This window comes from Pelodiscus sinensis, chromosome 7 (assembly GCF_052426305.1).
Source record: "Pelodiscus sinensis isolate ZL-2025 chromosome 7, ASM5242630v1, whole genome shotgun sequence".
NCBI classification, from domain to species: domain Eukaryota; kingdom Metazoa; phylum Chordata; order Testudines; family Trionychidae; genus Pelodiscus; species Pelodiscus sinensis.
Window position 1 is genome coordinate 44313675 of NC_143058.1, and position 27898 is coordinate 44341572.

Consider the following 27898-nt stretch of genomic DNA (forward strand, 5'->3'; position numbering starts at 1 on the left):
TTTTTAAAGTGTGTGTGTGTGTGTGTGTGTGTGTGTGTGTGTGTGTGTGTGTGTGTGTGTGCATCTATGTATATGTGTACACATGTGCAAGTGCATGATAGAAGATATTCCTAATAAAATCAGTTTGTGGGATTACGGGTCTTGGTGTCCTAATTTAATTAAATGCTTTAAAAAATCCTACACATCATTTTACATTATATTGTCAGAACACACAGAAAGACTGTTCTTAATAAAATTGTGCATCCTCTTTTTGAAGTTCTATTTATCCACTTGAACAAAAACTGTATTTTATGATTTTAGGTGTTAGTTCCATTGTTGATTCACTTGTGTACACTGAACTGTTTAATATAGAGCTTTTTAAAAAGGCCATCCATACTAGTCTTAATAGAGTAGCTGTACTGCTTTGAAAAAAGGTATTTAGTCAATATGGAAACATTCCTTTATTTCAGACAAAATATAGTTGTAAATTACAAGTTACAGCTTACTTAACTAAGCCTAGATATTATGCTTGAACACTAGTATTTTAATATTTATTATTTTTATGGGCCCAGTTTTATGCTTGGTGTCTCCCAGAACAAGTAAAGACATGTTACCATCATCAAAGGAAACTAATTTTGGCAGCAGCATTGCAAGGGCCAGAGGGTGGTAAAGTTGTTAACAAGAAGACCGGAGAGCACAGTACAAAGAGCAGAGATATTTTTGGAAGATGAGACTATGAGCTTACTCTTGGCCATGCTGAGTTGAAGGTGAATACGGGCCATGCAAGATGAGATATCTGAGAGAGGATAAAATGTTCAGGATTGAACTTCTGTAGATAGTGCTGAAGTAGAGAAATGTATTTGAGAATCACAGTTTGAATCTCTTCTTTTTATAGTTTCCTTAATATCCTACCACTCGACCTCTGCAAGTCAAATAGCAAAAGAAGCATAGGCCTAAAGATTTCTACTTTGGACAGTTATATTGACAAACAGCAACTCATTTGCAAAGATATGGCATATCAGATACACTATAACATGCTGTTATATCCAGTGCTCCCTCTATTTTTTCCATCTATGTATGTAATACATTTTGTTATGTGCACCGAGGCATGTGTGGATTTGCACCACCAGTAGAAACACATCAACTGGGTGATATCTGAATCTCAAGCTGGGTGATATCAGAACACGCTGGTCCATGTCTGCCAACAGGAGGGGGCAAAGGGGGCAGTTGCCTCTGGACCTGGCAATTCAAAAGGGCCTGGGGCTCTTGGCTATTCTGGCCACTACTGTGGCAACCGGAGCCCAGCCCCTTTAATTCACCGTCAGAACTCCGCAAGCAGTGCTAAGGGCTGGCGAGATGCGGGGGCTGGTGCAGTCCTGGCAGCTGCACCTTCTGCTCAAGACACCCTGACCCTTCTGGGAGCACAGAACCGCCCTCCCCCACACACCTTGCTCAGGGGCCCAGCAATTCTGTTGGTCCCCCTGATTATATCCTTCAGTCTCTCTTGAGTATTAATGAAGGAGCATTCTTGGAGGCTAGGGCAGATTTAGTACACCTAGTATGTGGGGTTTTCAGCAATGGGTATGCTATAAATGTCTTTAGAATGACAAAGATGGCAACTTTATAATGACCTTAAATTGGGGGGGGACAATAATTTTTGCCTGGGAGCCACTTCAAAAATTTTTGAAGTAGCCTCGGGCCACCCCAGAAGGGGTGGGGCCTAAACAGGAAGGGTTGGGCCTAAACAGGAAAAGGTGGAGTTACCCCACCCCCAGACAATGATTGCCCCTTTGCCCCTCTTCCCACTAGACACTCATGCCCTGGAAGAGGCTTGGCACACTCCCCCACCCCCAGGCTAATCAAGGCCTGGGGGCAGGGGAGCGCAGGAAGCCTCCTCCCAGCCTGCGAGGAGCATATGGCACTTTGAAGTGCCGAGGGCTTCTCGCAGGGCCGGGGCAGGGCGAAGGAAGCTTCACGCAGCTCCCAGACCCCCAGGCCCGGATTGGCCTGGGGGTGGACGAGTGCACAAAGACTCCTCCGCTCTCCTCCTCTTCCCGCCCTGCCCTGCAATCAGCGCGTGGTGCTTCAAAGTGCCACATGCTCCTGGCAGAGTGAGAGGAGGCTTCACGTGCTCCCCCGCCCCCAGAATCTAATTGGCTTGCGGGCGGGGGAACAGCAGGGCTGCTTGGCAGGCTGGATCGGGCTCCCATCTCTGCCTTAAATGAAAGGTCCCACAGAGTTCAAGAAACTGCACAAATTGATTACAGACCATGTACACAGGAATCACTGAAATACAGCCATCTCTGGGCATCCAGTGGACCCCATGCCCTTGAACCTTTTGGGTGTAGACAACATGACAGCCCACCAAGTTCTGCAGCAGTGGGAGTGCAAACCATACCTCTTCCCCTGTTTTTAGCATTCTTTGGGCCTTAATTTAGTCTGATGTAAAGAGATGACCCATAGTGCACTGGTAGGAGAAAAGGAGATTAAAACACCATATGCCAAAGGTGGAATTAAGTAAGAGGAAAACTGGTGGCCATTTGAGGAGTGAGGAAGAGAAGTTTCTAGGTGAATTTGGTCAATATAGATACACTTATCCTAGGTTTACCAAGTTTCTCATTATGCTGTGAGGTTCAAACACAACTCAGAGGTGGAAGAGGGCAAAATTATGTGTCCCGAGCCCACTGGTAAGGTTTGCCAGAATGTAAGACCTCTGTGTTACTTCTCCTCTTATATATACATACCATTAAAGTCTGGCCCTCTTGTCTTTCAGCTGTAAGGAATACAAAAATCTGAATTCCTTTTTCGCTATTATCATGGGACTAAGTAACGTTGCTGTGAGCCGCCTTTCACTGACATGGGAGGTAAGTGGCAGGTATAATTCACTTTCAAGATATTTGCTTGTGATTTCTGCTTTTAGTAAGCAACCACCTCCATCTATACATGTTACTTCTAGAATTAGGATTGAGAAAGAGGCAGGTCATTCTTCTAGACAGTAATTCAGCTCCTGAGAGGAGAGGTTACTAGGCCAAAAACTTGGAGGCATCCCACACCATGAATGAGCATTTGTGGGGCACAATTCTGCGTTCCCATATTTTGTTTCTTAAAAAGGAGGTAAAGAAAAAGGCAACTAATGGGAGGAACACAAAGGGAGGCACCAGCTAACGGGGCACACGACCTTCTCACATAATTCCTCCCTGCCCTGCCCTGCCCTGCCCCTGCATGCGCCCCATCCCATGTTGCTGGAGGGCGACGGAGACTGTCCTCCTGCTGTGCCAAAAGCTTCTGAGCCTTGGGGCTCTCGAGAACAGCAGCGAAAGGACCAGAATGTGGGGTCATGAGCCTCTGACACAGCTGTACCTCCCCCTGCCCTTCCACACAGCTGCATCATCTGGCTTCTATACAGCCCCACTGGAGGACAGAGTTGGGGGTAGGACTGGGGATGGTACCAGTACAGCTGCACTTGGGAATGGTGGCCCTGCGTCATGCTCCTTTTGCCACTGCAATTCCTGGGAGATCCCTGCAGTTCAGCATTGAGCCACAGGACTCTCCTGGGAACTGCAGTGGCAAAAAACAAACATGGGTCTGCCTAGTGGCAACATGCCAACAACTTTACCGGCATGACTGTTCTGGTACCACCTTAGCCCTGTCCTCCAGTGGACGCAGATGCGTAGAAGGGCACAGCCATGTTAGAAGAGCTGCTGGCATGAGGCTGCTTCTTTTCTCCTGCGGTTCCCTGCTGAATGTGCCCTCCTGGCATCTGGGGAGAGGCACGTGGCCCTTCTTGCCCCTACCACGAGTCACCTAATCTGCTCCAAAAATTCTGATTTTTCATGAAATTTTTTAGCAAAATATTTTCATTAAAATTTCCATTTTTAGAAAAATGTTGGCATGCTGTATCTGCTGGTTGAAAACAGAAATGTTTTCATATATTCTGGGTATTTTTGACATCATTTTTCTTGAAAAATAGAAAAATGTTTAGCCAAGTTGCTTGAAGTCTGTGCTATGTTATTGGTATAATTGATACTAAAATATGGTTTCAATTACACCAGTAAATAACTGGCCCTTTATTTCTAGCTAATAAGAAGGATAGTTGGGAGTTTAAAAGAAGGCATGAGTTCTAAGCAGACAAGAGATGGAATTTAATTTGTATATTGTATACAAGAAGCTAGAATTTACAATAGATATGGGGATTGAGCTGGAAGGGGGAAAATTGATAAATGAAAGAGATGTGATACTGTATTCAAATAAATGTTTTCACACTATTTTGTTCAGCAGAGCAGCCAGGTTAACAAGATATAATCTAAGAGTAATTCCACAATTTTTTTTCAGAATATATACAGTGAACATAATTAAACATACATATTTAGAATCTGATTTTTACTAACATTCACATGCAGGTATATCAGTCACATGCAGATAACAGGTATTTGTAGCTATATGTGACCATTTCATTCACAAATAGTTATTTTGTATGCACATGGAAAAGAGGCACACAATTGCTCATGTACATCATTAGGCCCCTTAGGGTGGTACTCTATCTTGCTATCTTATGCATGTTCGATATAGGAGACACTTTAAGGCAGTATTTCTTTATTATGCCCACTAAATGTTGTCATGTAATTTGATAAAAAAGGTATTCAAATTTGTAATCCAAATTAGAAAGATTACATATTTAATTTGATATGTAAAAGTTACTAAGATCTTTCAAGCTTTCTTGTTCACATAGCAGTGTCTACTACCAATGTCTACTTTTATTAGCCTCTAAGGTGCCCCAGGAGGACTACTTCCAGTAAATTTGCTCAACATTTCTAGTATAATGTGAGGTAGAAGTGACTATTTAAGAATGTCCCTTTATTCACCGTGGGCATTGCTGACAACAGTTCATTATCAGTGTCTATTGTGAACTGAAAAGTTATTAATTAACTTAAGCTCAAACAAATAAAGACGACCCTTGGATGCCTGGTAAATCAAGGATTTGTGCCATAGTTGATGATACATTTGCATTAACAACATCTTTTTGGAAATGCCTAGGTGTGGTTTGATTAACTTATGAATGTTCCAAAAGGCATATGGTCATTTATGTGAACGATCTAGCCGAAATAATACTGCCCAACGTATTTGTGTAAACTGTTTTTCTTTCAAACAGGCTGTCATTAAGAATGGGCCTGAATTTGAACTGAACTAAACTTTCATTTGCACTTTGGATTCAGATATGAACGAGAATTACTTGGCTGCAACATATCACTGTAATGGGCCGATTCAGTGTCTGAATCTGAACATCTCAAACTGGGTAACTTCAGGTTTGGTTCCAAATCATAATTCAGGTTTTTGGCTCAGTCCCATCTCTATTTATAATCTGGTTGCTAGGTGATGTGCTGTATTTTACATTACCACATTGTTCCAAAAAGAACATTTTTTTTCTGCTTTAGGGGTGTTTACAAGAAACATATACAGTAAAATTATTATACTCGATGAAGACTGAATTTAACAACACTTTCTGTTTTTATTTTATTAACAGAAACTTCCAAGCAAGTTCAAAAAGATCTATGCAGAGTTTGAAAGCTTAATGGTAAATGGCAATAAATCCTTTTATTCTGTGCAAAATCTGTACTAATTCAGTTTCTGAGTAACTGATTTGAATTCCTCGATTCAGAACATTTTATATGTCCTTGTTTGAATTTAAGAAGTTTATGATCCCATTTTAATGCTGCTAAAACAAGCATGTATGACTAATAAATTATACTCTTAGCAAGCTACTCTTGACAGAATTTATGTTCCACTTATGGTCAATCTGGGAAACTCTGAAAAGCTTTATAATAAGTTTTCCCATTTTATATATGAGAAATTATATTTTCTGTCAAGGATATTTTTTATTCCAGTGTCTGCAATTCCATTCGGGAGGAGGGAGGGGGAATGTGAGGTTTCTATACAAATAAGTGTTTTGTTACCACACTTATACCTTGCCATTTTGATAGGAAAACTGTTAAATAAAAGCTGTCCTTGTTTTGAAGCTGTACTTGTTAAAGCCACAAGAGAAAGTAATTACATTTAAAACACTGGCTTTTGAATGAATCTACACAGGCTCTGTTTCTTGGTCGCTATTAATAATTATCTGATTTCTCCTTTATTAAAGGATCCATCAAGAAACCATAGGGCCTACCGGCTTACTGTAGCTAAACTGGACCCTCCTATAATTCCCTTCATGCCCTTACTTATAAAAGGTAATCTAGAAAATCTACCAGCTGTATTCATGTGAAAGCTAGTTGTCAAATATTTGAAGAAGGAAAGGCAGTAAGAGAAAGTAAAATTCAATCTCAGTGGCAGGTGCAATCCTCTTTTCCATTTAAAAAAAAATCAGGACATGGAGAAAGGAGAAAGAATTTTCAGTGAATCTGAATGTCAGACTCTAATTGCTCTAGCCTCAGTGAGAAATCTTTCAAAGTTTCACTCTAATAAAAGGAGTGTGTTTTTAATAATTAAATGTTATGATTGTTATAACTGAAGAGATATAGATACAGTGCTGTGCTGATTTGTATGTAATAAGTTGATTAGTTATAAGACTTGCTTTCATTTCTATGCAGACATGACGTTTACTCATGAGGGGAACAAGACATTCATTGACAATCTAGTAAACTTTGAAAAAATGGTACGTACACTATGTTGCTAACTGGGGTTGTATGATGAGCTTTACAGTGATGCAAGAGAACTGATGGTTTTACCTTTTAGGTATAAAATAGGTGCAGAAACTTCATTTGCTTCTGAAACTTCATTTTTGCCCTTTGAAGAGTAACAAATTTCCAAGCATGGGAGCTCTCCCTCCTGTTGAAAAGGAAATTGATGATACAAAGTCAGGATTATGTTCTAACATAATGTATGTATTTACAAAGGTACACAAGTTGTATTTACCTAGAACAGAAGTGGCAACAACTACATGCAGGCAATTTCCTTTTGCAGAAATCTCAGCTAGGCAACGTTTTCCTGCTACCGAGGAGAGGGGATTTGCTTATTGTCCATATTGGCTACTCAGGGTATATCTTCTCTTCAAAGTTAACTCAGGTGATAAAGCCAAGCCTCAGTGTAAGCTGCCTCATTACAAGGACCTACCCAAGTGACCGTGTACCCCCTTGTGCTGCACTCTGCCATGTGTGCTGCTCAGACTTGTGGGGAGCGCAGCCCATGGTTCTTTGTGCTGCAGTTAGCTGAGCCACACTATGATTTTTGCACAGTGAATTGTGGGAGAACTTTGTCTGCCCTTCGAGCACTTGGGAGAATTGTGGGAAGGCATTGGAGGAATATCAGCACTTGAGTGATTAGCCTGTGCGCTCACTGCAGTGTGGGCAGATATTGATCCAACTGAATGCAGCACTCAGATTTTAGTCTACAGCCCCAAACACGCCAACCAGCCTGTGTTAAACTCACCACCAAATTCAGAAGAGAGGTTCAGTTTGGGTGGAGAATTCCTAGGGGTAATTCCCAATTAGCAGCCTGAGTAAATTCTGCCGTGAAGACATACTAATCACAGATAAGCATTCCCAGTTAGAGCGTTCCTCCAGGGAAAGAACTGTTTGACCAGAACTGCCTGGTTTAATTAGGTGGGCATAGGGGTTATCTCTCCTTTCTGAAGTTGCTATGTAATGCACAAGAACCTCAGACAAATTTGCCTGGCTTCTGGTTAGTCCTCAACCTGACAAAAGAAAGTGTTTACCCCCTATAATCCCTCTTGTGATAATCTGGATGAGATTAGTGTATGCTGTCTCTGGGTCTACTCCATCCAGTTAATTCCTACTATGCAGACTTTATATTGAATGTGCATGACATTAATACCTTCTGCCATGATGATATATATGATTGTACCAGTGAATCAGGACAGCATTCAGATTTTGTGTGTATATGTGTACATTGGCTGCCTTTTGCTATGATATACAGTTGTAGATTCCAAGTGAAGTTTTATAGAGTCTGCCAGCCATAAGAGAGAATTTTTCAAATATGCATCTCCACAACCTGGTTTTATTTGAGTAGCTGAAGTCTTTACAGGAAGTTTTATACAGTGATATGGCGTTACCCGTTTTGATGGAAGCAGTTACCCAACATTTAGGCTGTGTCTAGACTGCATCCCTTTTCCATTTAAATCCCCCCCGCTTCATTTGCATAAACATGGCTGCCGCTTTTTTCCGGCTCGGGGCTTTGCCGGAAAAAAGCGCCAATCTAGATGGGGATCTTTCCAAAAATAAAGCCTTTTCCAAAAGATCCCTTATTCCTTATTCAAGGCTTTATTTTCTGAAAGATCCCCATCTAGACTGGCGCTTTTTTCCGGCAAAGCCCCGAGCCGGAAAAAAGCGGCAGCCATGTTTATGCAAATGAAGCGAGGGGGATTTAAATCCCCGCTTCATTTGCAATCGCAATGTGTCTAATTTGCATCCCTTTTATGGAAAAAGGATGCAGTCTAGACACAGCCCTAGGGTCTTCTGGGTCTTGTTTCTGATAGAAGTGGAAATAGATGGAGTCACATATTTCTTTGGTGCAGTCCTGTTCCCCTGAACACTGTAAGAATCAAACAGCAAGCAGTTTGTCTGCTTAACATTCCAAGCCTCCTTTTCACCCCTCACTCTACCCAAAAGCTTTCTCTGTCTCAGGGTATGTAAATGCTTCAGCTGGGTACAGGCTTCCCAGCATAGGTAGACAGAGAAGATAGCTGTTCATCTGAAGAAGTGGGCTGTGCCCACGAAGGCTCATGATACCAACTACGTGTTATATAGTAATAGAGAGATAGCCATGTGTGACGTAGTGGGGGTACCTGGCTGGTTTCTATGCTGCTGGCTCTGGGGGAACCCCCACTGGCTGCCGTGGGTACCACGACCCAGCAAAACAGGATGAGTCACTATGCAAACCAGTGGCCAGACACCCCCCATGGAGAGGAACAAAGGAAGGTGGAATGCTGCCTTGGCTGGGGGGCAGGGCTGGAAGTGAGTGAGTTGGTTGGTGGCTGTCTGTGAGGATGGATGAGACAGCCTAGGGAGAGGAGCTGGAGTTTAGGGGCCCAGTCTCCCCCATCTCAAGGGGGCCTGAGGCCTCCTAGCCCAGTTCCTGTAACCAGATTACATCTGTGCTGCGCTGTGCTGGAGGAGCAATAAACCACCCTCAATTCCACTAGCTGGTACAGTCTGTTTGTGCCATTTCGGGGTGCAGGAGACGGGGAACCCCCAACGTGCCGTCACACCATGTTAGTCTGATTTTGGTAAAACAAAAGGAAAAAATATGTAGCACTTTAAAGACTAACAAGATAGTTTGTTAGGTGATGAGCTTTCGTGGGCCAGACCCACTTCTTCAGATCATATTCTGAAAGAGAATTGGCATGACGATATATAACAAAGGAATACAATGAAGAAAGTAAACACAAACTAACAAATCAGATTTTAGAACAGAAGGTGGGGCGAGGGAGAGGGAAGGAGGAAATAGCTTATTGTAAGTCAATGAGTGGCTAATCTGGAGTTACTAGGACTATCAATAGGTGGGGAAGCTGTCTTTGTAATGTGTAAGGTAATTAGCATCTTTATTAAGGCCTATTCGTAACGTGTCGAATTTAAGCATGAATGAAAGTTCTGAAGTTTCTCTCTTTAATCTGGTGTTAAAGTCTCTTTGAAGTAAGACGCACGTTGTCAGGTCTTCAAGGGAATACCCAGGTAGATTAAAATGTAGACTAACAGGTTTTTCTTTGTGAAGATGTCTGATGTCTAATTTGTGGGCATTGATTCTTTGGCGAAGTGACTGAGTAGTCTGTCCAATATACATTGCAGAGGGACACTGCTGACACATGATGGCATAAATCACATTGCTGGATGAACTGGAATATGAGTCCTTGATTGTGTAACTGACATGGTTAGGTCCAGTGATGGTGTCACCAGAGTAGATATGTGGACGAAGTTGGCAACAGAGTATGTTGCAAGGGAAAATTCCAGGGTTAGTATTGATGTGGTATGCCCTGTGGTTGTTAGTAAGTATCTTCCTGAGGTTAGGTTGTTGTCTATAGGAGAGTATAGGTCTCTCACTCAGGGCCTCTCGGAGTGTAGTATCCCATTACAGTGTAGGTTGTAGGTTATTGATAATGCGTTGGAGGGGTTTAAGTTGGGGGCTGTAGTTGATAACAAGTGGTGTTCTATTGTGGGTTTTCTTGGGCCTATCTTGAAGTAGATGGTTTCTGGGTGTTTCTGGGTGTTTTGTTAGTCTTTAAAGAGCTACCGGACTATTTGTTGTTTTTTAAGTTTATCCTGTATAAACTAACTCGGCTACCCCCTGAAGCTAGAGAAATATTAGTTCTGCTTGAGCTAATGTCTTAAAAGTAACAGTGTAGTTGGGGAAAGCAGGGTGACAGCTTGGGCTAGCTGTCCATATACATATCTCACAAGGCTGCCCTGGGTGGGTTTGTATTCTGGCAACTATTCCTGGGTGTACTGCTGGTTTTAGTGAATTCACTTAAGCAGAGCTAAGCAATCTACCAGCTGCAGTTAAGATACACCTTCAGGGTCATGTTACAAGTGCTTCTCTGGGCCTCCTTGCTGCTTTCTTTCTCTGCTTCTGTGCTGTTTCTGCTGCTTATGTCTGCACACACAGCTTTCTCAAGCAATACACAGGCTCCAGTCAGACCTCTCCCAAATGGCTCCATTCACTGGCCTGGCATGTAGTAGGGATGTACAAAGTCAGTTAAATAGATAACCATGTAACTGCTGAAAATCTCATTGGTTGCAAAGTTACACGTACTGCAGGCTCTGCAAAGCCCGCAGTGAAGCCTCCCCTGGAGTGTGGCTGCCAGCCCCTGCCAGCTTTGCTTCTGGGGAAGAGGCTTTATTGCTGCAGAGAAGCCGCCTCCGCAGGAAAGGAGCAAAACAGAGCTGCCAGCCCCACTCCCAGAGAGCTAGCATATAACCAGCAGTGGGGAGAGAGGGTAGACCAGCCTGCCACAGACAGGGATTGCTCCAGCCCCTATGGTTAACCAAAACCAGTAAGCTGTACTCATTTACGGTGATGCTTATCAGCAGGTTAACCTCTCACATCCCTAGCATGTAGCCTGCGTTTAGGGTTGCCAGATGATTTAACCAGAAATACCGAACATTCCATGCCCCCCCTCCAAAAACAAAAACACTGGGGAAAAAATTCTGTTAAGGGGGAGACCAAAGTTGTTGAGCAAAAAAAAAAAAAAGACCCCAAGAGTTGTTAAGCAAAATATATATATATTTTAAAAAACAGCGTGTCCCTTTTAAGAACGCGTTTGAGGCTTTTTGGCCCTAACAAGCTGACAGTGGCTGTCCGCCATCTTGTCTCCCTGCTCCGGGCCAGACAGCTCCCCTGTGGAATCAGGTAACAACCTGAGATTTTCACCTCCTGGCTGGGAAAAAAATCAGAAAATACCGGATATTTTAGGTGTCTGGTAGTTTCTGAATTTTTTTTACCAGACAGGAGGTGAAAATACCGGACTGTCCAGGTCAATACCGGACACCTGGCAACCCTACCTGCGTTTTGGTCTCCTGAGTATGGCCCTACAGGAGACACCTCCAGGTATATACTCCAGCACCTAGCCCCTCTCAACGTGGCTGCAATTATTCATTTTTAGGATGCTAGCTCAATCAGAGTTAGTGTGGGAATTTCTGCTTAGGCTGGAAATTACACAGTATGGACATATCCACAGTGAAAGTAGTGAGATCTTGAAGGGGAAAGAAGGACAGAGTAGGAAGGAAGGGAGAAAACATGGTAAACAGAACTTTGAAAGAAAGACCTCTTAACAAGAGGATAGAGAAAGAGATTAAAAAAAACTGGGAAAGATAGGAGAAAGATTTGTAATAGATAGGAAAGAGAGCAGATTAGTGCACATCTATAAAAGGCTATGAATGCGGAACATCCACAGTAAGAAAAAGGGTGATTTTTTTTGTTTTCGTATGTGCTAGCTAATACATGGTAAAATCCTAGTGTTGGCAAGGCTGTTTGTAGTTTTAACATGTGTTACCAAGTCAAATCCCAGTCTTTTATCTCATGTTACAGCTACAACTGCCTGGTCACATTAATTGCTATGTCTTACTTAACACAAGCTAAAAATTACCTTTTTCCTAATGAAGACAAGGCCATGCAGTCTGCTCTCATTTACATTGGCTAAACTCTGCTCTCATTTACACTGATGTAAAGTCTGAACCACACGATTGTAAATATTCTGCTACTTTTATGTAATTTTAAATAGAAACCGAAAACCAGGCACTGGTACATTTTCTGTAGGAGCCATGTCTAAGCGATTTGTCATTTCTGCCTATTTGTTCCCCTGCCTGATGGTGCTAGCAGATACAGTTATCTCTCATTTCTCCTGGTTAGGATTATTGATCTGTCTTGAATTTGTTCATCCTTTGAAAAACAGTTTCTTTTGATCCATTCTGATTATGAGACGTAAGTTTTGTTCTTCTTACAGATAAAAATCTCTTGATGATCCCTTCTGAAATCCTTGTTTAATTCCAAAAAGGGGTGTTTCTGTATTTCTGCGTAACTACAGCGCTGTCACTGGAAGCAGAGTTTAGCCCTCTGCATTCTCTCCAAAGAGTTTTCATCCCAACAGCTGATAGGCTGCTGACAAGTTTCCTGCTTGTAATTGTCCACCCAGACTGCAAATAGTACCAAGCAGGATATGCCTCCAATCAACACAACTTTTTAAATCACGCTCATCTCCGTTTAATGTTTCACCTGTATCTTTTTTTTTAAAGGATGCTTTTTTCAGACTTGAGAACTCTTTCATGAATAATTTTCTTAAAAGTCTTAAGTACTTAATCATAGCCTGCTCTCTGTGCACCCTTGTAATTCCGTTACGGGAAGCTGTGAAAGGGCAGTATATATCAGGAGTTGGCTACAGGTTTATGGGGCATAATCAGTATTTTTGTCAGTAATTAGATGTTTGAATGATTACTATACCAGTAGCATTGCTAGTGACTGATAGGCTTTGTCTTCACTGCCAGAAAGGTCTGTTTGCTGTCTTGCTGAAAATCCTAGTGGAGAAAACAGTGTAACTAGGCAAGGTGAATATTGTGCCCTCTATCCAGATTTGATTTCACCTAGCTACATTGCAGTAAAACTGCTTGTGCCTTACCTCCACATGTATTACCTGTCGTACTGTAAAAACACACCTTTTTAGCAGTGAAGACAAAGTCATAATCATTGGAGGGAACTAGGAATTGTGAAGCTTGTGAAGTTGTAAAAGTGCTGCTGTGGAAGGTTGAGAACACATAATTTGGGAGCTGCAGGAAGGTAACGCATTGGAGAAGAGGATTGCTGTTGACCACAGATGCAAAAATTAGGCACTTCACACACATGTATCTTTCAGTTCCAAAAACAAGCCTTTACCATGTCAGGCAAAGGAGGAGTCCCATAGCTGTTAGTAGTAGTAGTAGTAGTTCCTGAATACTCCCTGTGGGCTAGCCACTAGAGGGCAACATGCAACCTAGAAATCCAGTGCATAACAGTATATTACATACAAGCTGTACTGCTTTTGTACCTGTAAATGTCACAGATTTTTTTTAAATAGATGGGATATACTAGGCAGGGCCTTTTCTAGAACTGTTGTTCTGTGGAAGGCTCCAGAGGCTGGCTCTCCATGAGGAGATGCTATATCCCACACCATATTTGTGTTCCCAAATGAATTCAGACATGAGTCTTTATCTTTTTCCTCACAGTTTGTTGGAAAGCCATTATTTACCACCCATTCCTCCCACTTCCTCCACAATCTGAGTACATGTGGCTGTCCTTACAGGATCATAAAGGGAAGGCAGGGGATGCACTTCCTTCAGAACTTATGTCAATGCTATTCCTTAAATCATCTGACAGTGTGATCAGAGACAATTTATCTGGCAGCCTCTGTGCATTCTGCTTCCCAGTATGTCACAAAAGTGGCACCTGCAGAGGGTATAGAAGTTTCAATGTGGCTGTGAAATGTAGGGCCTCCTTCCAATGGCACCACAAGACAGTTCCATCAGGCCACGAAGCTGGTCACTGATTCTTCTTTTATTGAGTCTCTTCACCCTTGAGGTGTGAAATGAGGATTAGAGAATTTGTGCATATTGGTTTTCAGGTTTTGTGGTTATGAACAAAAGGGACTTCACATTCTGATCCTTATGCAAAAAAAGGGCAAACATCCTTTCATTTTTGGAACATAAAGATTATGCAGAAAGTCTGTGACTAAAGCCCTTAGTAGTTTTCTATGGCATGTATGAATATTTATAACATTTAGAAGCCTAGGCTAGGAATGGATTAGCAGATAATGTGCTGGCCTGCTGCCACTCTTCTAGGCAGCATAAAACTTGAAATGGTATTGTTGTGTATATATAGCATGCTGATCGTAGCGGTTGCTATTGTGTTACATGATTGGTTCTATTTCAGATGGCTCCATATTTAGGTTTTATATATATATATATATATATATGGCTTTTCAGTAATGGCCTTTCTTAGCGTTGTGAATAAACAGAGGCAAATTTCTGGAGATATTAGCCTGAGGTAGTACCAAGATGAAGAAAAGTTTAAGGTGCTTAAAATTGAACTTTTATGTTAATATTTGGTCAGTAACACAATCCTTCATCTGCATGTAGTAAAATTCTGGCATTAATATATCAAAAGAAGAGAATTCACCATGTTTGCAAGGCACTGGCAAAATACATCTGTTTTTTTTCTTTATGAGACACTGATATGTCCAGCTCACACTTTTTCTGCCAGTGCTTGTAGAGTGCATAGGACGTATAAGAGCCATGTGAATAGAACTTTTTGTAGGATGTATGGTGTGTTTCTGAGGTCATCTCACTGGGTTAAAGCAGCATGGTGTGCTGGAAGAATTCCTCTCCTCCATCCACATTATTCTGGGTTAACTCCAACTTCCCAAAATTCTTGCTGTTGCATCACTGCCTGCATTCTGAATTAAAAGGATTCGATTAGACTATTTGTAGAGTCAGACAACACCTCCCCTTCAAATGAAATCCTTCCGACAATTCAGTGAGGAAAGATTCCCTTATCCCAACAAGAGGCTAAATATACTACTTCCATTTTCCTAACTTGGGATAGTCCGTACAGCTGAGAAACCTGGAAAAAGTTAGAATGTTTGGAAGTTTGTACTTCTAATTTCTTTTATCTTTCTGAACTGCGCACAAGAGACTTATCTTAATCTAGGACTGTTTCTATACTACAAAGGCAGAGGTGCCCTATCAACAAATTGAATAGTCATTGCAAATTGCATCGATTATTCGATTAGTCTGTTACTGCAAATGGGTGAAATTCTGGCCCCACTGAAGTCAATGGCAAAATTCCTATTGACTTCAGTAGGGCCGGGTTTTCATTGTAATTTCATTTTTTAATCATAAACTAAGAACACTTCACTGGGAAAAAAATAAACATAAACACCCCAGAATGCAATTTTTGCAGTCACTCTTGAAAGCAGAGTTGCATTTTAACTCAAACCTTTAATACAATTTGAAATTCTAAAGTGTTCAGTAATTTAGTGGAATGTGTTCTAGAATGTCCTTGATCTTAGGGATTCATGACCTTAAAATTAGAATATTTATGTGCAGAGGTTTTTGGGATAACCCTTGTGTTTCATGTGAAGAATGGTGCAAGACTAAACATTTAAGGAACTGATTCTCACTTATACTAAGGTCCCTTTACACCACTTAGGAAATAGAATCCACTTTGAGGCCCATCTAAATAAGAATCTGACTCAAAATGTCAGGACAAAGACTAAGATTCTGAATATTTAACACCATTTGAATATGGTTTTATTGAATGTCTTTAGACCTGTGCTTAGTTCACATGATGCTGAAATACAATGTATGTTTTCTGTTTCCACCCTCCACCAAGCAGGACACTTACAATACTATTTTTTTTTAAGCGTATGATCGCCAACACTGTAAGGACGGTGAAATTTTGCCGAAGCCAATCTTTCAGTAAGTGTATCACCATATGTGCATTGTCTGAATAATCACTGGTAATTGGAATGTTAAAAATTAGCTTATTGTGTATGATAGAGACATGCTGGGTAATGCATTTTGAGGCAATTGTTTCAGTATTTTCACTATACTTTGTTTGTGGTCATGCATAATGACAGAGGTCTAATCAACCAGCCTGGCTAATTTGAGCCTCATTCTGCTAAGGAGCATCACTCAGTCTCTGATTTACATAGCAGCCTCCCACCTTTCTTCACAGAAAGCAGAACAAATGGTGTAAAAGGAAACACTTATAATGGAATAGATCTTTTCCATCCTAGCTCCAGAATCTCCTGTTGACTAAACTATTCCTTTGTTCCATCCAGCATCTAGGTTTTTCTGGGACATATATCTTTTTTAATTTTGATTTATTAGGCACTCTGTGACCTTCAGATATGAGTGATCTAGAAATTAAAATATACTCTTTATTTCCTAAATCTAAACATGCACACATCTTCACAAAGTCCAAGAATATATGCACATACATTCAGAATAAAATAAACCCTTTAGTTTGTATACACAATGTAGATTCTGCAGCATCTTTTCTAAAATAAGAGTGAACATTTATGAAGCAGTGCTGCATGTTGCTGTGAAGCCATAGTCACTCTGCTCTGAAGTCAGCAATCTCTGGAACTATATACAGCATTATTTTTATAATTATTGGGGGAATGCGTATAGTGCAATTACTTTCAGTTGTATAAGTCAAGTTAGTGATGTACACAAAAGACCTGATTCTCTCCTGCCTACCATGTCATTTATGTGGTCATTTGGGCATGTCTAGATGAGCTGCTTTTAAAAATCAAATAAACTAACTTTATTCAAAACAGCCCTTATACCTCTGTTATAGATGCAGTTTAACACCTTTACAGTGTGTTAGCTGATCAGGTTGTAACCTATGCTGCACTTATAGGGTTTGTTTCCACTGCAAGTGAGGGTGAGATGATAGTGTAGGCGGGGTACCCATACTAACTTTACTCTAGCTAGCATAAATAACAGTAGTAACGTAGATGTGGCAGTGCAGGCTTCAACAGAAACTAGCCACTCATGTACATGTCTGCCTGGAGCCAGGATATGTATTCAGTTTTTAGCCCCTGCTGTAGCACATGTTGCCAGCTGGTTCAAGACATTTAGGCACCTAAAGATGAAGATAAGTAGGTAGTGGATTTTCCAAAGGAACAAGCGGCCACCTGGAGATGAAGTAGGAGGCAGCTGCAGCATGACCGAACTGGGGTCCCGTGCGCCAGAGGCAGGCCCGTGGGGGGAGAGAGGAGGCGGCTGCAGCACAGCCAAACTGGAATCCCATGAATCAGAGGCAATCCCACGGGGGAGGGAAGAGGCTGCTGCCCCTTCTACCCTACCGAAATTCCGCCCTTGTCACAAGGGCTCCCCTGGGACTAATCCAGCCTCCGGAGTAGGGGGGGAAGCACATCCAAAGGGCCCCCCACTTCACAGGGCTCAGGAGCACCACAGCAATGGCCCCAGCACCCCTCTCCCTGCAGCCAGGCTGGGGATGCCCCAGGAGTTGTTGCTGGGCACTCCTCCTGGGCTGAGTTGGCCCCACTTTTGCATGAGAGGGGACAGGGCCACTCTTATCTGGTGGAACGCAGGGCCACTGTGACGAGTGAATGCATAGCAGTGCCCTCCTGCTAGGAGTAGGGGCTGGATGCAGTGCCTTTGGTGCTTGTGGGGCCCGCGCTGGATCCAGCTCCCTGTGCTAACATTGGGAGGTGTTAGGCATGTGTGCATTTAGCGCAGGGTTTGTCGCTTGCTCTGGGCAGGATAGGAGTTTTCATTTCCTTTTATTAAAAATGGGGCTCAGGGCCTGCGGGAGGGGGCATGGAGGCAGAAGCCTGAAAATGTGACCGAGGCGCCGCCCCCACATGCACACCACAGGGCAACCCCCTAGCCAAACATGCTACCGCAAATCCCCTCATGCACCCTCCCTCCTGGCCAGACACCCTGCCCCCAGCCTGTTCCTGTACCCTCCCTTGCTCCTGCACCCTCCCCTCTGGCCAGACACTTACTCCCACCCTGCTTCTGCATCGACCGTTGTTCTTGCACGCTCCATCCTGGCTACACATTGCACCCTCCCTTACTCCTGCTCCATCTCCCTGGCCAGACACCCTACTCCTAGCCTGCTTCTGCACTCTACTTCTCATCCAAACCTTGCAACCTCTCCCCATTCTGCACCCCACCTCCCTCCTAGATCTGGCACCCCATCCCACTTACTGGCAGCTCTGTCCCACACACTGAACCCCTCACTTTTGTTCCCCCCCAGAGCCTAAAGGGGTCCATAAAATCCACTAACTCCAGAACCCCAGAAAAGTAAATCTGGCCTATAGGAAGCCCTGAACCTCAGTCTTCCCTTCCCCTCACCTTGTGGGGCTAGAGCATCAGAGGAGTGAGGTGTCTCAGTTGGGGGCCACATCAATGAGGCTTGGTGGGTTTTGGAGGAGTTTTTTTGTTTCTCACTTGTGTGGTCCCCAATTGATTTTTCTGTGGGTCAGTGGCCCCCAACCCAAAAAAGGTTCCATATTCCTGCCATAAATAAAGAAAACATTGTGTTGGACATAAATTAATATTTTACTTTATTTAAAATGAAGCTTGATAAACTAACATAAGAACGTTAAGATGCTTAATTTGTTTAATAATTTAAATTAAACCATTCTCCCTAGCTGCAGCACTAGCAAAATGGCTCAGGTGTAATTATGTAATTAACGGTGACTTTCCATTAGCAACTGATGGTCTGCAGAAAGGTTTACATTGAGCCAGGTGATCCACAGGCCAAAAAAGTTTCAGAAAAACTGAAATAGAGGCACCCCTGGCCTCTCCCCCCAAGAGACCACCTTGGGCTCCCTGCTGCTCCACAAGAGCCCACAGAGGGATCAGTTCTGTTACCACAGCAGTGAAATCACCTTGTCACTCCGGTGTGGATGAGGAACAGACTCTTTGTGAGTCTTCATCATCCAAACACTTGATGATTTAAACAGCGTGTTAAGATGCCACATGAAAACACTTGGTGCATTTTAGGAGCAGGACTGGCAGGCAGCCCGGCTCAGTTTCAGCTTGAGTTGGGTCCCTCTAGTCAGGAGCTGCTGCCCCCTGCGCTAATACCTTTATTAGAGGCAGTGGCAGAGGGCAGCAGGCAGCCAGTCCGCATGGAGAGCTGGTTTTTAAGCTGGCTCCCCTCACTGCTGCCTCTGATTCAGAGGCAGTAGCATGAAGTGGCAGAGGGCTCCTTGGAATCAAGGCCAGAGCTCACTGGCTGCCAGTCCCACCCCCGGGAACTATAGAATAGTCAGCTAACTGATAAGAATTAATGAGGTTACTTGACTATTCAATTAATCGATATTTAACATCCATAGTCTTCTCCATCCTATAATTTTCATGGTTAGTTCAGTATTGTTATTCTGGCTTGTGGAAACAGAGGACACTGGATAGCTTTGCAGTAACTTCAAAAAATGCAGTTGCAGTACATCTCATTAGGGACATAAATTCCCATTCATCAGTTAACTGGTTAATGTTAGGTCACACTGGGGCCACTTCCAGCTCCCAGTTCCCTCTGAAGCAGCTCCTGTCCACAGCAGGCTGGACTCCACGTGGAGAGAGGCTGCTCTGGACACTGGTGCAGTCCCTGCCTGTGGCTCCCGGGTTCTCCACAGATATGGGCTGCTCCAACAAGACCTCTGCGTGGCTGTAGCCTCTGTGTGGCTTGAGCAGCCCCCTGTTTGCAGCAGGTGGGAAGCTGCTCCAGCCCCCTCCGATTACCAGTTAATTGGAACCAGTAAGTATTATCCATTAAGAGGACTAAGGAAGTTGACCCATGAAATTGTGGGATAGTTCTGGATGACTCCCAGGCCCTGAGTCAAATGGGGCTGCAACTACACTGCAAAGTAATAGGTCTCAGATTCTGGATCTCATCTTGAATCAAGGTTGGACCCCTAGCACTGCAGTGTCATGGGACCCTAGGTCTGGGGCCTGGGTTAATGCAGTTGCAGTATAGTTGCATGGGGGTATTCTATGGAGCCCAAACCCTTCCCTAATGGTTGAGGATAGTGGGAGGAGTTTTTAGAGAGATTACATGACACCCTTTACTTCTGATCAGGTGTCATCTTGACCCCAGAAGTACTATCCCAGGGGCGGGACTTCCTGTGGTAGGTGGGCAGGGCCTAAACAGCTAGTGGGATGGCTAATGGGGTTAGAGGCATGGTCAATGTGTCCTCATTTTTGGTTCAGAAAATATGGTCACCATAACTATAACAGGAAGGATCACCACATTTGGTATGCAGCTTCCTCTTATCCTAACTTAAAGCAAAGTCAGGGTTTGGTTGTGCCAGAACAATGGGATGTACCTGGAATTCAACTGTTTCTCATAAAATGGAAAGGAAGGAGTCTGTAGGAAGAACAGCTATACTGTAGGATGACCAGAGTGGGGCAGCAAGCACCCCTGGGAGAAGCCATTGGCTAGCAGCATCCAACATCCCAGTCTACCCCGGAGAGTAGCTGCTGGCTGCTACGCTGCCCCTGCTGCCAGGCCTGAGGTGCATGCTGTACCCGAGCAATGCTGGATAAGTCTTCTTATTGGTTCATAAAGGAATGGGCAAGAGTGAGTGCTCCTAAATCAACATTAGATATTACTAAACTGTTAAACTATATCAACTAGCTGTGTAATTATTATTGTTGACTATTAAGCTATAAAACTTCACCCAAGGACCATCGATTTAAAAGAATGTAGCCAGGGATGCCAGGAAGCAGAGTGCTGTATAGGAAAAAATATAATATAGTAAGAATATAAAATATACCGGAGAGAGTGAATTCAAATGGAAAAAAACTGTGGACTATATATTTCCAAACATTTTATTTTTACCCTCCCATTATCTAGTGTTTACTTATGGTAGATTTCTGAAAAGAAGAGTTATATATTCTACTTAGGCTTTTGTATGACCAAGTACACCAATCCTACGTCATTTCTGTTTCTGCAGACCCTGATGCAGCTCTAGCTAATAAGAACCATCAGGATGTACGGAGCTATGTACGACAATTAAATGTGACTGACAACCAGAGAACTTTATCACAAATGTCTCACCGACTAGAACCACGTCGAGCATAAACATTTAAAGTCAATACAAGAAATATTTTTTTTCCAGTCAAAGTCATCTATTAAGAACTCCACTTACTCTGCTACCGCACTGCCACTACAAAAAACAAGCAAAAACATATTCTAAGGTCCTAGGTAACGCACAATGTACCAACCCTAGAAAACTGACTAATGAAGAGCTTATACATTGTAACTGTGAGGGTGCACATGTTATATACAGTTAATTCATTTTAAGATGAAGTTAAATTCCTGTAAATAGTAAAAATAAACACAAGAGAGAAAATAGTCGCAGTGGCTTGTGAAACATGCACCAAAAACTTTTAATAGCCCTAAGGAATGTAGCAGTGTTATTTTTTCTCTAATTAAAAATACAGTATTTTAAAACATATTGTCCAGTTTGGGGCCAAAATCTGCCATCAATTTTGCATGTTTGGTTCACATAAATTTCAGTGGGAGATTTATATAAGAAACCCGTGGCAGAATTTGGCCCCAAGATAGGTCCAATAGTATATTTCCAGAGTGTGGTATTCAGGGAGCTATTGAAAAAATGTGTTAATAACAATTTCAGATCTTAATCACATTTGTATACAACTGTAAAGCACTCTGGCCATTTAAGGTATGTTGGTGGAACAGATCTGCCATGTTTTGAATGATAAATAAATTAATATTTGTAATTTTAATTCTTTTGGGATTTTCTTAAATTATCAACCAGGATTTTACAAAATTTCAGTTTAAACCAATGAGCTTCATAAAATCAATAGCATAAAGGAGCAAAAGATTGGTTCAAAAAGAGCACAAAATGCACAAAGACAATTTTTTTTTTTGGATATTAAAACCTTAAATATTATCTGCAATTAGTTGGGGATGATTAAAACATACTTTCTGGGATTAAACATGTACAAATATTTCAATTTTCAGCAATTGTTTTGCACTTTCAAATAGACTGTAAATAGAAAAGTTAATTCGTCATGTTCTAGAATATTTATTTGTTTATGTAATAGCTATTGTGCCAAAATAATTGCTTTTTATTTATTTTATTTAGCATGTAATTGAAGTACAGTTTTCTGTCTTTATTTAGTCTGCACTTTATGTGTAGGAATTGTAAAATGTATGTTTTCTGTAAATAACATGCAGTATCTTAATTAAATGTAATTGCTTAAAAAGATTTGTTCACTATCCTTAACATCTGTGTGTGTATTCTAATCTTCCTTCCTGCATAAATACAGATGTTGTTAGCAGGCTAGAGTAGTGAACTTCAATTGACCTTTGCTAACTGTTGAATTGCAATAGGGTCCTTCCATTTCTACACACAATGTCCAATTCTGTCATCATATAAATCTGTTCAACACCATCACTATCTTTGAGAATTCAACAGCTGAAAGAAGGGAAAAATTTGAGGTTCCAGAGGAAACACCTCCTCTGAATCAGTGTGAAGCTGGAAACCTTTAAAATTCAATTATTTCAGAACTAATCAAGATACTTGATTATTTTTTTTGTTATAGAGAGGGGCAAATTGTTAAAATATCTGATGTCAAATCCTTTCAATGTCAATGTTAAAAGACCATGTTCTTAACCTGAGTGAATTAACTCTTTAACTTTACCTGCTAACTCATGTGAAAACTGCCTTGTCTTCATTAAGCGTTTGCCTTGAGCTAACTAATTCAAGTTAGAACACCCTTTCCCCCTCAGTAAAGACAAAGCCAGGAAGTCAACCAAGTGATAACTTTTCCATCTGCTTTTGATTCCCACCCTATGTGCAGTTTACATTCTGTAGGTTCCTGCAGTCTTATCAACAGACTAGGGGTGATGGGAGTGGGAAATGTTTTACCATGTACCTGCACGATTGTCTATGCACCTTATCTCTCTGGGATCATTTATGGTAGCAAGAATAATCCATTGAGGCAACTGCACATTAGTGGATGAATAAAAGGAGGATGGAAAATAATGCTGACATTGTGATATTGTGAAAGATGGTCCCTTCCACCAAAAATCACAACAATATTTAGGTTAGTCCCAGTTCCAAGCAACCAGTCACTTACCACAGGTCAACTGAACCTCAGATCACACACCAAAAACAGCGCTTGTAGCCAATCTTGTAATAAACTAAAGATTTATTAATTAAGAAAAGGAAATGGGAGTTCTTTACAAGATTAAAGTAGGTAAATGGCCACATTCTCAAATGAATTACTTGTCTTTGGTTACAGAACATAGCAGCTGCAATAATGTGTAAACTCTGGCTAATCCAGGCTAAGCCGCTTAGGCATCCTTTGCTTATTCTTAGAAATGTAGCGCCCTCTGACGTTTTCATCTTGACAGGGTTTTTAATGCTCTTCCACCAGAGTTCAAGCAGTGGCGGGATGAGCATTTATGCATATCCCCTCTCTCAAGGCTATGGGGAAATAGTCACCAAAATCTTTTGTCCCCTGATGTTCTCCAGTGGTTTGTCTGGTATCTATAAGCCTTTGTAGGACAGGAGATGATCTCTTGTGGCAGAGTTGACTCACTGCCGCCGTACCTCCTGCTAGTCATGCTAGGAATTAGCTCAGTCTATGGAGTGCACTTCCTCCTGATCAGTGTCATGCCTGTTATTGCTCTTCTCTCCTTGTCTCCACCCTCTGGCTCTGGACTCACATTGCTCCCTTGGTCTGTGGTGTTCACACTCTGCTAGGTGCAGGGGTCCTGACCCAGGGATCCTCTGGCAGCAGTTATGTCCTGCCTTCCTCTTCCCTGCACTGCTTTCATGCCCTGGGCCACTTCTCCATGACTTTTGCATGTTCTTGGCCTTTGAATTAAGGCCTACAGCCTGGGAGCTATCAGACTGGAGCATCTCTCTGGTTCTCCTGAGCCTGCCCACCACTGGTCTCTCCAAGGTGCTGCTAGTTTCCTCCCCTACTGGGACCAAGCTCCTTTTCCCTTGCTGATCAGAATGAAAGTGAGCTTCCTTCAGCGTTGCAGCCTTTTTATAGGGCCCAGCCCGGTTCTGGTTAGTGACTGCTCCTTGCCCAGATTGTTGAAGTGTTTGCAGACCCCCTCTGGCCTGCTTTTAACCCCCTCCCTGATGGAGTGGGCGCCACTACACACCTCTCATGGTACACTAGTTTTCCACACTTAGTAATGCTTCTCTCCTGATTCTGGGGGTTTACAGTTTCATAGTTACAGAGCAAACACTTAAATACTACTATGGTGGGGTGCTTGCCCTTCACTGACCTTTTAGGGGTTAATAGAGCCCTTGGACAGCTGTGGGAAAACTAGCCAATAGGAAAGAGTTTGCAAGGAACTATAAGGAAAGAGCAAGTCCAGTAGCTGACTGGATCTTAATGAGGGAAGGACAGGCTCCTGGCCAGGCAAAATAGAACCAGCATTCCTGGACAGAGCAGTGACAGCTCCTGACTAACTGCACGGATTTATAGGTTAAGGTCCTGAGGAAAGGATAAAAAGGGTGCTGGGGTGCTGCAGGAAAGTGGTTCAGGGAAATGAGGAGTTGGAGGGGACACAGCAAGTGGTGAACATCTACAGCAGGGGTAGGTAGTAATTTTTTTGAGGGGTGGGGCATTCCAAGGGCATTTGGAATGTGGTCGAGGGCCACCCTCTTCCATGATATTAATGGAGGAAGTGCGGGGATCTGGGATGTAGGTTGAGTGCAGAAGGAAGCTTGGAGTAAGGGACTGAGGTGCAGGAGGTCATGTGGGGTCTGGGAGGAAGTTTTGGGTTCAAGGGTTTGGGTTGTGACCTAGTGGGAATGGGTTGTGACCTGGGCCAAGGGATTGGAGTGCAGGGGTTTAGGTTGTCACCTGTGGCAGGGGACTGGGTGCAGGAGGTTGTGACCTGGGGCAGGGGATTGGGATGCAGGATCTGGGAGGAAGGTATGGGTTATTTGGGGTGACAGTGGGTTGGGAGGAGCTGGGGTGCCAGAAGCAGGCTCTGACTAGGAGACTTAACCTGAGTGACTCAAGGCCAGCAGCCCAGCATGTTTCTCAAGCAGCCTCCCTGTCTGACAGACTGCAGGGGCCATGTGTCTCTGTGAATAAGAGCCTGAGGAGAGGGAGGAGGGTGTTTTGTGTGCTTCCTGTTCTTCAAACAGGCAGCTCCCATTGGCCAGAAACCAGCCAATAGGATTGTGCTGGGGCGGGGACAGTGCATGAAGCCTCTCTCCCCTCAGCTGTGAAACACAAACAGCCCTGCAGCCACTTTTCTCAGCAGTGTGTGGGGGCAGGGAGTCTGCCTGAGGCTTCCCACTGGGTTCGCGGGCCAGATCCAGTGGCTTGGTGATCCGGCCTGTTGGCCCTATTTTTCCCAGTCCTGATCGACAGGGTCCTGGTCTTGGATTCAGAATACTGGGCGGGCCCAGGTCAAACTCCCTTTGCCATTGAGGCAGTGGCCAGACACTGTGTGATGGGACAGCAGACTGCAGAGCCCCTAAAAGGGGTAGAGAACAGCGCATGACATGGCTGGAGGAGTGTGAGGATGCTGTGGTCCTGCGAGTTACATGGGTCCTGGAGCAGAAAGGATGGTAAGGAGACACCACCAGAAGATGGCATACTGGCTAGCAAAACTAATCCCCAGGACAGCTGGTAGGAGCAACCTCAGTGGTAAGCGGATACTATGTCTACTACCTTAGAACACAGGACACAGATATTACAAGTGAGATAAATGCATGCTGCAATTCATAAGCATTTCATAAAGTCTACTCACATCTCTATAAATCTAATACCCATTTTAACTCACACACAGATGAGCCAGACTGGTTTTCAGCTATACATTTCTCAGTGTTCAGTGAGGCCTATGGGCTTTGGCATGAGCTGACATGCCAGTGTTGCAGCATGCACAGGGACATTCTACACCTTTTAAAAAAAATCTGGTATAGTACTAATGCATCAGTATATGATTGAAAAGTTATCTTTGTACACACATAATCTTTAAACTTCTTTCTTTTACTCAAAGCTTAAATGCTACAGAAACTGATGAGACCACAAAGAAAGTGCTGAGGTGATATAACTGTAAGTATCTGCTCTATCTTTGAATACAGTAAGTTAAGCAATTACATAGCTAGGACATTCTCTACAGTAGTGCACAATTATTAGTGCTCTGACCTATCACCTAGAAGTTATTTTAACTAACTGTCATCTAGTGATATAAAGGGGCAACTGGTTAGCTGGTTACCTGGAAAGCATTGGAATAGCCTCCCTGCCTGTGGTAAAGTGTGATGCGCCCAGCCTAACCCAGCCCACCGCACCATGGGTTATGATTTTTAAAACAGGATTTTACATCCCTACTATCATCTTTCTAGACATTCAAAAAGATCTAGAAAAAAATCTGCCAGCAATATACGGTAGAGACAAATGTTCAAAAAGTGCCCTCTTTTTTATCCAAGTGAAAGCTATTTACTGTTTTATATCTATTTATATGAATCAAAATAATACAGAGATTTGTGGGATACAGGACATGCCCTCAAGCAAAGCATGCGACAAAGTGAACCAAATCATGTACAGTTTAACAGTCAGATTTCCTTTCCTCCTTAATTTTAAGTTGTAAGGTTTCTGTCTGTCAGTTCATCATTTTCTTCAATCTTGTCCAAGGCTTCATTCTGATGACTGGATGCTTTTACTCCTTATGTATATTGGTTTGTAATGCTGCAGCCCAAGGCTGGGCTTTGCTCTGTACCTAGGCTATTTCCTCATTTGCTCACTATGTTTTTAACTTAGCTTACCCCATGAGTTCTTAAAATCTCTGAGGGAAGAGGTTATAGGGTTTTTTTTAATCATTCTAGGATCATTCTTGTAACGTGACTGTTCCAGTAGAACATGAACAGAGATCCATATGGCATCTCCATGGAAACACTTGAATGCAGATTGCATGCCTTAATTAAAATGGTATAGAGCATTTTGAAAGCCTCCACGGGAAGGTGCTATATAAATTATAAGCAGTATTAGTGGAGGGTCTATCTTGCCTTAAGTAGCTGAGATATGAGGGTGCTGCTCACAGTATAAATACCTATAGTGAAATTCAATAGACAAAACTCTGGTCTGGCCCAGGAAAGACACCTGTGGAGATGTTAGCATTCTCTGACTCCATTCATTGCATTTGCAGCTGGAAATCAGTAAGGATGTGAATGGGTAACCAGTTACACAGAAAGCATCACCCTTAGTGATGCTTATCAAGTAATGGTTAACCAGTTTACTGGGAGCAGCCGTGCCAGCTGGCAGCCTGTCCACATGGGGCTGGGAGCTGCTCCATCCAGGCTAAAGCAGTCCCCAGCCCGGGATCCCGCTTAGTCAGTTAACCAGTTAAACACTAAATTAACCCAACATTTAACTGGTTAACTGATTAATCAGGATTTAGTAGCCATAAAAGTCAGACCAAAAGCGAGTTTGGTTGCTGCTTTTACTCACTGTGCAGACATCTGACTCATGGCAGGCCCCGCCCTAGGGCAAGGCAAATGCCTTGGGCCCCGCGCGGCTGAGTATTCACCATCCACCAGCTGGGCCCGAGGCCCCGCTCCCAGCATCCTGCATTGGGCCCTGCAAACCCTTTGGTTGGGCCTCCCTCACAGAGTGGTGAAAAGAATGACTTGAAAATCTGAGACAGCCTAAATGGGCTTTCAGAGCAATTCCTACATCTATACTACTTTGAACCAGCAGCTGTAGGATGCAGCCTGACTCCATGGTCATGGTCATGCAATCTGGAAGGGCTCATGACTGAGATTGCCAAGTTCAGGGCAGACTGTCAAAAACATGACACCCCGAGACGGTGGGATGTTCTCTAATGCAATTTTACCAACTCCATTACAATTATGAATTCCTGAATGACTGTAACAATCTTGCCATGGAATCGC

General features: G+C 42.9%; 1 protein-coding gene across 4 annotated transcripts in view; it reads left to right on the forward strand.

Annotated features, from left to right (window-relative positions):
- RAPGEF4 (Rap guanine nucleotide exchange factor 4) overlaps positions 1-22239 on the forward strand; it is a 230160-nt gene extending 207921 nt beyond the window's left edge. For 2 of the 4 annotated variants that reach the window (XM_089779764.1, XM_006116479.5), the window contains 6 exons: positions 2753-2843; positions 5501-5551; positions 6116-6203; positions 6564-6628; positions 15875-15929; positions 20951-22238. In XM_089779764.1, the coding sequence (XP_089635890.1) occupies positions 2753-2843; positions 5501-5551; positions 6116-6203; positions 6564-6628; positions 15875-15929; positions 20951-21078 (478 nt within the window). In that variant the 3' untranslated portion in view covers positions 21079-22238. Of the gene's footprint in view, positions 1-2752; positions 2844-5500; positions 5552-6115; positions 6204-6563; positions 6629-15874; positions 15930-20950 lie in introns of all 4 variants that reach the window. The other 2 variants (XM_014570177.4, XM_014570176.4) reach the window with 1 other exon arrangement.
- The last annotated feature ends 5659 nt before the right edge of the window (positions 22240-27898 follow it).